This window comes from Lithobates pipiens, unplaced genomic scaffold, assembly GCF_037356315.1.
Source record: "Lithobates pipiens isolate NorthernLeopardFrog02 unplaced genomic scaffold, aLitPip1_a1.2 Scaffold_16, whole genome shotgun sequence".
In the NCBI taxonomy this organism is placed as follows: domain Eukaryota; kingdom Metazoa; phylum Chordata; class Amphibia; order Anura; family Ranidae; genus Lithobates; species Lithobates pipiens.
In genome coordinates, this window is record NW_027507748.1 from 27,288,632 (window position 1) to 27,302,231 (window position 13,600).

At 39.8% G+C, this 13,600-nt stretch overlaps 1 protein-coding gene across 1 annotated transcript in view; it reads left to right on the plus strand.

The window, feature by feature from the left end:
* The first annotated feature begins 4,892 nt into the window (after positions 1–4,892).
* GAP43 (growth associated protein 43) overlaps positions 4,893–13,600 on the plus strand; it is a 151,832-nt gene continuing 143,124 nt past the window's right edge. The window contains exon 1 of the mRNA XM_077479701.1: positions 4,893–5,205. Within this exon, the coding sequence (XP_077335827.1) occupies positions 5,176–5,205 (30 nt within the window). The 5' untranslated portion in view covers positions 4,893–5,175. The remainder of the gene's footprint in view (positions 5,206–13,600) is intronic.

Consider the following 13,600-nt stretch of genomic DNA (forward strand, 5'->3'; position numbering starts at 1 on the left):
ATCTATCTATCTATCTATCTATCCATCCATTCCTTCCATCTGTCCATCCATTTCTTCCATTTGTCTGTCCATCCACACATTATTCTATCTATCTAGCAATTTAAGTTTTTTATCTGTCTATCTATCGATCAATTTAAGGTTCTATCTATCTATCTATCTATCTATCTATCTATTCCTTTCATCTGTCCACCCGTCCACCCATTATATATCTATTATCCATTCCTTCCATCCATTATCTATCTATCTATCTATCTATCTATCTATCTATCTATCTATCTATCTATCATCCATTCCTTCCATCCATTCATTTCTTACGTTGTCCATCTATCTATCTCTCTCTCTCTCTCTCTTTATCTATCTTCTATCTAGCTATCTATCCATTCCTTCCATCTGTCCATTTGTTTTATCTATCCATCCATTATCTATCTATCTATCTATCTATCTATCTATCTATCTATCTATCTATCTATCTATCTATCTATCTATCCCTTCCACCTGTTTATCTATCCATCCATTATCTGTCTATCTATCTATCTATTTATCTATCTATCCATCTATTAATCAATCTATCCATCCATTCCTTCCATCTGTCCAGCCACACATTATCTATCTATCCTACATTCCTTCCATCCATTATCGATCTTTCTCTCTATCTATCCATTCCTTCCATTTGTGCATCCGTCCATCTATCCATCCATCCATTTCTTCCATTTGTCTGTCCATCCACCCATTATATATCTATTATCCATTCCTTCCATCCATTATTTATCTATCAATCTATTTATCTATCTATCTATCTCTATTTATTCGCTCCATCTGTCCATCCGTTTATCTATCCATCCATCCATTTCTTCCATTTGTCCATCCATCCACCCATTATTTATCTATCTCTCTATCTATCATCCATTCCTTCCATCCATCTATTTCTTGCATTTATCCTTCCATCCATCATCTATCTATCTATCTATCTATCTATCTATCTATCCATTCCTTCCATCTGTCCATCCGTTTATCTATTCATCCATTATCTATCTATCTATCTATCTATCTATCTATCTATCTATCTATCTATCTATCTATCTATCTATCCATTCCTTCCATCTATCCATCTATCATCTATCCATCCATCTTTCTATCTATCATCCATTCCTTACATTTGTCCATCCATCTATTATCTATCTCTCTCTCTCTCTCTCGCTCTCTTTCTATCTATCTATCTATCTATCTATCTATCTATCTATCTATCTATCTATCTATCTATCCATTCCTTCCATCTTTATATCCGTCCATCCATCCATTTCTTCTATTTGTCCGTCCATCCACTCATTATATATCTATTATCCATTCCTTCCAATCATTATCTATCTATCTATCTATCTGTCATTCATCCACACATTATCTATCTATCATCTATTGATCCATCCATCTGTCCCCCATCTCATCCATCCATTATCTATCTATCTATCTATCTGTCTATCTATCCATCCATTCCTTCCATCTGTCCATCCATTTCTTCCATTTGTCTGTCCATCCACACATTATCTATCTATTTAGCGATTTAAGTTTTTATCTGTCTATCTATCGATCGATTTAAGGTTCTATCTATCTATATCTATCTATCTATCTATCTATCTATCTATCTATCTATCTATCTATCTATCTATCTATCCATCTATCTATTCCTTCCATCTGTCCATCCATTATATATCTATTATCCATTCCTTCCATCTATTATCTATCTATCTATCTATCTATCTATCTATCTATCTATCTATCTATCTATCTATCTATCATCCATTCCTTCCATCCATTCATTTCTTACGTTTGTCCGTCCATCTATCTATCTATCTCTCTCTCTCTTTATCTATCTTCTATCTAGCTATCTATCCATCCCTTCCATCTGTCCATTTGTTTTATCTATCCATCCACTATCTATCTATCTATCTATCTATCTATCTATCTATCTATCTATCTATCTATCTATCTATCTATCTATCTATCTATCATCTATTCCTTCTATTTGTCCGTCCATCCACCCATTATATATCTTTTATCCATTCCTTCCATTTACTATCTATCTATCTATCTATCTATCTATCTATCTATCTATCTATCTATCTATCTATCTATCTATCTATCTATTCCTTCCACCTGTTTATCTATCCATCCATTATCTGTCTATCTATCTATCTATTTATCTATTTCTCTATCTATCCATCTATTAATCAATCTATCCATCCATTCCTTCCATCTGTCCAGCCACACATTATCTATCTATCTATCCTACATTCCTTCCATCCATTATCTATCTTTCTCTCTATCTATCCATTCCTTCCATTTGTGCATCCGTCCATCTATCCATCCATCCATTTCTTCCATTTGTCTGTCCATCCACCCATTATATATCTATCTATCCATTCCTTCCATCCATTATTTATCTATCTATCTATTTATCTTTCTATCTATCTCTATTTATTCGTTCCATCTGTCCATCCGTTTATCTGTCCATCCATCCATTTCTTCCATTTGTCTGTCTATCCATCCATTATTTATCTATCTCTCTATCTATCATCCATTCCTTCCATCCATCTATTTCTTCCATTTATCCTTCCATCCATCATCTATCTATCTATCTATCTATCTATCTATCTATCTATCTATCTATCTATCTATCTATCTATCTATCCATTCCTTCCATCTGTCCATCCGTTTATCTATCCATTCATTATCTATCCATCCATTATCTATCTATCTATCTATCTATCTATCTATCTATCTATCTATCTATCTATCTATCTATCTATCTATCTATCTATCTACAGTATCTATCTATCTATCTATCTATCTATCTATCTATCTATCTATCTATCTATCTATCTATCTATCTATCTATCTATCTATCTACAGTATCTATCTATCTATCTATCTATCTATCTATCTATCTATCTATCTATCTATCTATCTATCTATCTATCTATCTATCTATCTATCTATCTATCTATCTATCTATTCCTTCCATCTGTCCATCCACCCATTATCTATCTATCTTTCTATCTATGTATCCATTCCTTCCATCTATTCATCCATTAATTTCTTCCATTTGTCCGTCCATTCACCCATTATATATCTATTATCCATTCCTTCCATTTACTATCTATCTATCTATCTATCTATCTATCTATCTATCTATCTATCTATCTATCTATCTATCTATTCCTTCCACCTGTTTATCTATCCATCCATTATCTGTCTATCTATCTATCTATTTATCTATTTCTCTATCTATCCATCTATTAATCAATCTATCCATCCATTCCTTCCATCTGTCCAGCCACACATTATCTATCTATCTATCCTACATTCCTTCCATCCATTATCTATCTTTCTCTCTATCTATCCATTCCTTCCATTTGTGCATCCGTCCATCTATCCATCCATCCATTTCTTCCATTTGTCTGTCCATCCACCCATTATATATCTATCTATCCATTCCTTCCATCCATTATTTATCTATCTATCTATTTATCTTTCTATCTATCTCTATTATTCGTTCCATCTGTCCATCCGTTTATCTGTCCATCCATCCATTTCTTCCATTTGTCTGTCTATCCATCCATTATTTATCTATCTCTCTATCTATCATCCATTCCTTCCATCCATCTATTCTTCCATTTATCCTTCCATCCATCATCTATCTATCTATCTATCTATCTATCTATCTATCTCTATCTATCTATCTATCTATCTATCTATCTATCTATCTATCTATCTATCAATCTATCCATTCCTTCCATCTGTCAATCCGTTTATCTATCCATTCATTATCTATCCATCCATTATCTATCTATCTATCTATCTATCTATCTATCTATCTATCTATCTATCTATCTATCTATCTATCTATCTATCTACAGTATCTATCTATCTATCTATCTATCTATCTATCTATCTATCTATCTATCTATCTATCTATCTATCTATCTATCTATCTATCTATCTATCTATCTATCTATCTACAGTATCTATCTATCTATCTATCTATCTATCTATCTATCTATCTATCTATCTATCTATCTATCTATCTATCTATCTATCTATCTATCTATCTATCTATCTATCTATCTATTCCTTCCATCTGTCCATCCACCCATTATCTATCTATCTTTCTATCTATGTATCCATTCCTTCCATCTATTCATCCATTAATTTCTTCCATTTGTCCGTCCATTCACCCATTATATATCTATTATCCATTCCTTCCAATCATTATCTATCTATCTATCTATCTATCTATCTATCTATCTATCTATCTATCTATCTATCTATCTATCTATCTATCTATCTATCTCTCTTTCCATTCACCAGTTGATTGCGGTGATCCAGTAACACACATATAAAGTGGTGATATGTGGGGGGTGGGGGGGAGGGGGTGACATTCTCCCCCTCTCCTATGATGTCATAGCCAATGACCTCACCCCCCCCCCCCCAGTCTCTCCTCCATCACCTGAACAATGGGATCCTCAGGCAGCATTGAGCGGTCCTGGGAGGTCCACACCCTGCTCTCCGCTCCCCGCTGTCTGGAGACACGTTATGTGAACACGACAAGACTGGAGGGAGAGGGATAAAAAAAAAAAGGAGATGGTGTTGGGGGGGGGGGTTGGTCCGGGGGGGTCCAAATGACATAAGTACGTAAAAGACACCAAGGCGTGGAGGTAGAAAAAAAAAAAAAAAAGAAAAAAAAAGCCCCTTCTTTTCTGTAGAGGGAAAGTCGCGGTAATTGGGTACAGATTGTCGCCGTTTAAATATTCATGACGGGGGGACTGGGAGGAGGAAGAAGAGAAAGAGGAGGAGAGGGGGGGGCTGACGAGGACGGGGAGGGCTCGGGATGAGGAGAGGCGAGCAGTCAGCGAGCCAACGAAGAAGTCTACAGTGGAAGATCCAGGGAGCGAGAGAGCGAGCGAGAGCGAGAGAGAGAGAGAGAGAGAGAGAGACAGGGCGTGCATGTGTGTGATGTGCAGAAGGAAGCATTTCTTCAGTTCCAGCTAGCCCCCCGCTGTATGTGTGAGAGAGCGTGCCTGCGTGTGTGAGCGAGAGAGGGGGCGACAGAAGGCGCACAGAAAGGAAGAGAAGAAGGAGAAAGGACGGAAGGAGGAGAGTAGACCAACCAATTCAACCATGCTGTGCTGTATGAGAAGGACTAAGCAGGTAAACCATCACCACCCCCCCGCCCCCCATACATCCCTATATCGAAGCCTTATACCATGGCGAGCCAGCGAGGAGGAGGAGGAGGAGGAAGGGGTGGGGGGGCTTCCCTTTCTTCCAACACCGACCTCCACCCATATCGCCCAACTCTGGGGAAATTTCAATTTCTTTAAACTTTCAAAAAAAAAAAAAAACGTTTTCCATTCCATGGCGCTCGTCTTGTTCCGTTATCATTTTTTTTTTACATTTATTTTTTTTTCCAATACGGATCTGGCTACCGTTTGGGATGGCAGCGGTGCCGGCGCCCAAAACGCCTTACCAGCGCTCGTCTTCCGTTATCATTTTTTACATTTCTTTTTTTTTTTTCTTCCCAGTCCGGATCTGTGCTACTGTTGGCGGTGGCGCCTGAAACGCCCTACCCAGCGCTCGCGTTGTCATTGTTTAATTTCTTTTTATTCCGATCCGGATCTGGCTACCATTGGAATGGCGGCGGCGGCACCGAAAAACGCCCTACCGGCGCTTGTTTTTTGTTTTCCGTTATCATTTTTTAAAATGATTTATTTTTTTATTCAGTCCGGATCTGTGCTACTGCTGGCGGTGCTCGCGTTATCATTGTTTCATTTCTTTTTCCAACCTGGATCTGGCTACCATTGGGATGGCGGCGGAGGCGGCGCCACCCGAATGCCCTGCCAGCGCTCATCTTGTTCCGGTATCATTTTTTTTACATTTCCTTTTTCCAATCTGGCTCTTGCAACCATTTGGGATAGCGGCACCCGAACGCACTTCCGGGACGATCGCATTACCATTGTTTAACTTCTTTTTCTATTCTGGCTTTGGCGACCATTGGGATGCCGGTGCCCGAACGCCCTACCGCCCTACCGGGCACTCGCATTACCATGGTTTAACTTCTTTTTCCAATCTGGATCTGGCTACCATTGGGATGGCAGCGGCGGCGCCACCCGAATGCCTTGCCAGCGCTCATCTTGTTCCGGTATCATTTTTTTACATTTCCCATTTACAATCTGGCTCTGGCGACCATTTGGGATGCCGGTGCCGGAACGCCCTACAGGGCGCTCGCATTACCCTGGTTTAACTTCTTTTTCCAATCTGGATCTGGCTACCATTGAGGTGGCGGCGCCCAAAACGCCCTACCGACGCTTGCGTTATTTTTCCATTTCTTTTTCCAATCCAGATCTGGCTACCATTGGGATGCCGGCGCCCGAACCCCCTACCAGCGCTCACATCATTTTTGAATTTCTTTTTTCCAATCCGGATCTGGCTACTATTGGGAATGGCGGCGCCCGAACCGGTGCTCGTCTTGTTCTGTTATCATTTTTAAAATGTATTTTTCCAATCCAGAACCGGCTACCAGACCAGTAGTAAGTTCGGCTAGGTGGGCTTCCATCTTTTTTTTTTTTTTCTGGAGATGTTACAATGTAACGAGCCCCCGTGTAGGAGGATTACAGGCACGTCTGGATGATGAGTGGAGAGTAGGATTAGACCTGTTGTTTTATTAAGGGGAACAATGAGATGGATGCTAAAGCAATTAAGTGTGGAGAATTATAATGGGGGGGGGGGGGTAAAAAAAAGGGGGTCTTCTCTAAGCCTTTGCATGCAATACCGGTCCTGATGCTGAAACAGCTGGGAGACAAGCGTGCAGCATTGGACCCCGCCCCTGGTCCATGCCGGGGGGGGGGGGGGGGACCTGTTAGCATCCAAGGGATGCAGGTGACAACTAGGGTGACATATGGAAAAAAATGCCATGGGTTCAATATAATTTATTGCAAATTTGATGCTGATTGTATAAAAAAAAAAAAACACTGTAAATGGGGAAATGCAATTGCAAAAAAAAAAAAAAAAATGCAAATATTTAAAATAAAATAATAGAAAAATGTAATATGCTCTGTTGCAAATTTGATGCTGATTGTATCAAAAAACTGTAAATGGGGAAATGCAATTGCAAAAAATAAATAAAATAGAAAAAATTAATATATGTTCTATTGCAAATGTGATGCTGACTGTGTAAAAAAAAACTGTAAATGGGGTATTGCAATAAAAAATGCAAACATTTTAAAAAAAGAATAGAAAAATTCTATTGCAAATTTGATGATGATTGTAGAAAAAAAAAAAACTCTAAATGGGAATTGCATTTTGCAAGCTGCAAATGGCAAAAATTTTAAAAAAAATGCAAAAATGTAAAATAAAATAATAGAAAAAAAAACTACAGCTAAATAACATATCTAGGTCTGCATTCGATTGCAACACCCCACCCCCCCCCCCCCTCCTTTTTTTTTTTTTGTCATCCATTGATGAATGGCAATAGGTTTGTGTAACAAGTGGCTGATCAATGTGCAATTTGCATTTCCCCGACACTTGATTGCGATTCAGTGATTTGGCTTCTCTGTAGAGTACGAGAATTTTCATGGGCAAAATGGGCTTTTCAAAAATTCTGACGTGGCGTGGCCGAGATCTGCATGGTTTACAGCTGGAGAATATTAAACAGAATATATAAGGGAATATCGTTGCTTAGTAAGATGACGCTACCCTAACGTTCCCCCTCCCCCCCCTCCCCTTTTAGGAATATAGGCGATGATCAGAGTGACATTCATTGATTGACAGGTTTGGACCTTGCCAGATTTGGAAGTGGACAATGTGGTTGATTGCACCTGTGTACTCAGTGATTGCACTGCTGGATTAAAGCATTACGCCCAACCCCCTTTTGGGATTTGGCTCTGGTGTCGTTCTCCATGGCTGTGGTCCCTGCTGGTGATGAGGGGGTTAAAGGTGTGGCTGGAAGACCGTGCATCACTTGTGGAATGGTGAAAGGAGCCAGCAGGGTGGGGTTTGCCGGGAGCAGAGAAATGATGGAGGTGCTGGGAAAAAAAAAAAAAAAAAACCTGGCTGGTTAATATGGAGCTGGGCGTGTTGGGGTTCTATGGGTTTTGTCAAATTGGTTGGGATGAGGACATCGTCGTTCAACTGAAAACTGTAATTAGAGATAGACAATGCATGTGATTATTATGTCGGTGGCATTGATGATTGATTGTTTAGGTTCGGTCAAATAAGTTAATTGCTAGTAATTTAGTATCCATCCTCTTATCTATCTATCTATCTATCTATCTATCTATCTATCTATCTATCTATCTATCTATCTATCTCATGCTCCAGCTCCTTCTCACTCTCTCTTTAAATGTATTATATATTTCTTTAATATACATTCATCTGTCTACCTTCCTATCTTTTGATCTCTGTTTTCCAGGCTTTTCTCTATCTCTTCTCTCTATCAATTCATCCTTCTCTTTTCATATGCCTCCCCATATCTCCCCCTCTCTTCCTATCCATGTCTCCATCTCTCCATCCACCCTTCTCTCTCTACATCCATCTCTATCTTCCTTTCACCTCTTCCTCTATCTCTCTCTTTTTCTACCCACCCTTCTTCCCCGTCTATCTCTCCTTTTTCTCTCTTTCTCTATCCTTCTCTTCCTATCACACTCCTTTGCCCATTCTCACTCTCCAAACCTTCCATTTCCCTCCATCTTCCCTCCCCTCTTTCCATCCTCTCGAAGAGTTTTTACCTATATCATTATACATGACGCTGCATGCACTTACGTGATCAGCAGTATCTATCAGTAGGCATTTCCTTACCAAAACTGTTCGTTGATATGAAATAAGACCTTTGATTAGCCTTGATAGCCTCAGCGGACGGATAAGTGAGTCAACCAAATCACCGATTTAGAAGGAGCCTTGATTGAATGTTGATGACCATTAAATCTCATCACCTTCCACCTTATGGTTCACGTGTCCCCAGCCCATTCTATAAGGGTCTTCATGGCATGGCACCTGCCATCATGCCTTACACCTTTGATTGAACATGGATATTCATTACATCTCATTATCTTCCACCTTATGGTTCACATGTCCCCAGCCCATTCTATAAGGGTCTTCAAGGCATGGCACCTGCCACCATGCAGACCCTTATAGAACAGGCTGGGGACATAAGTAAATCAACCAAATCACTGATTTATAAGTAGCCTCACACCTGTAGCTGAACATTGATGATCATTAAATCTCACTATCTTCCACCTTATGGTTCACATGCCCCCAGCCTGTTCTATAAGGGTCTTCACGGCATCTCGCCTACCATCATGCCTTACACCTTTAATTAAACATTGATGATCATTAAACTTCATTGTCTTCCACTTTATGGTTCACATGCCCCCAGCCCATTCTATAAGGGTCTTCATGGCATGGTGCCTGCCATCATGCCTTACACCTTTAATTGAACATTGATGATCATTAAACTTCATTGTCTTCCACCTCATGGTTCACATACCCCCAGCCTGTTCTATAAGGGTCTTCATGGCATGGCACCTGTAATTATACCTTACACCTTTAATTGAACACTGATGATCACTAAACGTCATTGTCTTCCACCTTATGGTTCACATCCCCCCAGCCCATTCTTTAAGGGTCTTTATGGCATGGCACCTGCCATCCTGCCTTACACCTTTAAATGAACATTGGTGATCATTAAATCTCATTGTCTTCCACCTCATGGTTCACATGCCCCCAGCCCATTCTATAAGGGTCTTCATGGCATGGTCCTATGCACCTGAAACCCCATCTTAATCTTAAACCTTTTCTTTTAGCAAAAAAAAGGGGGGAAACGAATGTTCTTTTAGTACTATGCAGCATTAGCTGAACTGTCTAGACATAAAACTGTTTGCTCAATGAGGGAAAGGAGCAACGCATGGAGTGCTTACAACTCACAACCGCAACTAATCAAAAAATATTGTTCGTAATTTCTGACTTTTCTATGCTGATGAAAGTTGATTGGCGGAATTGCCTATTCATGGTTCCTGCATCTTAATAAGTCATCTCCGTGATCTAGAGGAAAACTGTTGGCTTTAAACTGTTCATTCTTGCAAAAAAAAAAAAACAAAAAAAAAAAATGTTCATCACACAATATTTCCTCTTGCGTCTGTTGTGTCCTAATTCTGTTCCATTTGGATACGTGATTTGCTGGCTTCTCTGGCTGCGATTTCATGCCATTTAGTTAATGAATGAACAAGATGCCACACCTTTTTTTTTTTTTATACAGCCACAATGAGGTTTTAAGCCTGTGCGGCAATTTATGTGAGAAGCAGACCGAGGATGACACCTCATTGGTCCATCTGCTTTGTGCCAGCCAGCCTATCGCAACATAAAGCCTATCACTATACACGAATGATCTCTGCTACCCTTTCTTGAATGCTCAGGCCGAGACAGAGCAGCAAGTCGTTTTTGATTAGTTGCACGAATAAGGTACATGAATGTGAACTTGAGGCCAATTCTGAAGAAAATAAATGGATATGTCACACACTGGATACGTGGAGAAGCTTCAAGTAAGGATTGCTAGAAAATATAGGTGGAATTGTTTGGATTAGGTTGAACCAAACGTGAAAAAATAAGTGATAATAATTTAATAATGAGGAGCGAAACGTGTTCTGGACGGAGAATGTAAAACAAGTGGATTTGCATGTCTGACGGTCTACAGTAAGTGGATTTCTTATTGGGCCATGGCTGGTGACGAGAAGTTCCGTAGGGATCAAGAAATATATATTCCTGGCAAGATAAGAAGGGAGATAGAGGAACGTGTAGCCGGAATGACTTTAGAGTGTGGAACATCTTGGCTCGTTTGGGATTCCGACAAGACTTCATTACCATCTCCGAACTCCAGCTTCATCAGCGGCGCAACTATACAGTAGACCACTTTCATAGAGCTGGATCAAAGACTTCAAGGAATATCAAGACTCTTTTGAAGATGTTCTGACCATTAAGATTTGGTGCTCGTTGACGCAAGAGCAAGAATTTAAATTTCTGCATGTGTCAAATGAAGCGGGCATTAGTCAAGATTTTTTTTTTTGGATGATTATGAGGATTTTTTTTTTTTTTTTTTTTTTGTAGCTACTAATGTATTCCTTCATTCTGTTACTGTCTGGATAGACTGCCAAGTAAACCAGAGGAGACAAAGTGACAGAAGGAAAAAGAGGAGACAATGCGACAGAAGGAATTCCTGAGGGCTTTTTTTTGGTTAGAACATGGAATTTGGAAGCAAGGGAAGGAAAGATTGCTTCTGAAGTGAGGAGCTTTTGTGGAGACAATAGAAACCCTTCTGGCTTATTGAAAACAAAAATAATATTTTAAAGGAAGCCAATTATTAAAGGGTGCTGAATTCTTGGAACACTTTTTAATATTTTACAGAAAAGTCCCATCAAGGAGGTTGTGTTCTAAACCCATATAGTAACAGTCAGAATATTTTTGAGATGTGTGATTAATCAGTATGAACATAAATCCCATTGAGGTCGAGCCTTGGTTTGGATTTACCTTGGGATTCCACCACTAAATGACAAGCATGTTAACTAAATAGGCACCAGTCTATGATAAGATTTTTTGTAGATGATAATCACAGAATCAACACATTCCTTGGATTCAATGTAATCATTCCAACTTTTCTGAAAACCAAAATGGTTACTTGATGGAAGCAAAACGTGCAGGTAGACTATATGGCTAAAAATATGTGGTCATCCCTCCAAAATTGTCCTATGAGCTTGGTGCGGAGAAACACAAAAACAGTCTTCACAGAGCCTTGGTTCCAACATATAGAAATGGTCCGATGAGCTTGGTGTGGAAAAACTCAAAAACAGTCTTCACAGAGCCTTGGTTCCAACATATAGACATGGTCCGATGAGCTTGGTGTGGAGAAACTCAAAAACAGTCTTCACAGAGCCTTGGTTCCAACATATAGACATGGTCCGATGAGCTTGGTGTGGAGAAACTCAAAAACAGTCTTCATAGAGCCTTGGTTCCAACATATAGACATGGTCCGATGAGCTTGGTGTGGAGAAACTCAACAACAGTCTTCACAGAGCCCTGGCCTCAACTCTACTGAACGCCTTTGTAATGTATTAGAACAATGTATTGGAACACCAACTGCTGACCAGGTCTTCTCATCCAACATTGGCTCCTGCTACTAATGTTCTTTTGGCTGAATTGGCAAAAATGACCACATACACATTCCAAAATCTTGAATAAGTTCTTCCCAAAGGCATAGAGGCTGTCAAAGCTGCCTAATGATGGACCATATGCCACTGGTTTTGGAATTTGATGTCCAACAAGCTCATATAGGTGTGATGGTCAGGTCGCCACAAACTTATAGCCATACCTTCTGGCTTAAAAAATACACTACTGGTTTAGTTAAGGGTTTTCTTGGTTCCAAGTCCACCTCGCCATAACTTGTTTGGGTATACGTTTTGCTTCTCTGGTGTAAGTTTAATGTGATAATTAACATGCCAGCTGTTTGGGCGGGAGGGTATGAAAACAGATTACTCAGCAGTGTCATAACTTTCTAAGTGACATAAGGGATGTGATGACATTCAAAATATGGATTTCAGGAGGCAGTGGGGAGAGAAAACCAAAGTTGAACATAGGCTAAAGCTAAATTAAAATTTTAGCATAATTTTTGTTGAGGAACATAAAAGGCTACTTATAACAAAATAAATGTGTCCCTGGAGTGTCTGGTTGGACATTACTTCTGTAAGTCAATCCCAACACAAATCCCGCCTCCCGCATCTTTGTCTTGAAATATGCATCTGCCCCTAGAGACAATATACAGTTTTCCTGAAGATGTCAACACAGTGAAGGACCCAAATGGCAAATCTGTTCTAAGCAGCTTTCTTTAGACATCAGACATTTTTACTGCTTAGACAGCAGATAAAGTGACTGCTTAGACATCGGATAAACTGACTTCTTAGACACCGGATAAAGTGACTTCTTAGACACCGGATAAACTGACTTCTTAGACACCGGATAAAGTGACTTCTTAGCCCCTGTACACACGGTTGGAGATTTCGACAACCAAATCCGTCGGATTTTGTCCGTCGGATTTTGTCCGTCGGATCTTGTCCGAAACTGTTGCATACACACGGTCGGACTAAGTTGTCGAAAAATCCGATCATTCAGAACGTGATGACGTAATTTCGTTACGATGGGACTACGTTCAGGCTAGTAGCCAATAGCTTTGATGTAGGAATTTGATCTGAGCATGCGTGGCACTTGGTTCGATCAAAATTCTCTACACGTGATCGGAGTATGTCCAATCGAACCAGTTGGTCGGAAAATATTTCCAACAAGTTGGAAAATCGGGTCCGACGGATATTGCAATGGAATCAGTCCGATGCATACCACACACAGTCGGATTATCCGACAACACGGTCCGATAGGACACATTCCGACGGATTCTCCGACCGTGTGTACAAGGGCTTAGACACCGGATAAAGTGACTTCTTAGACACCGGATAAAGTGACTTCTTAGACACCGGATAAAGTGACTTCTTAGACACCGGATAAAGTGACTTCT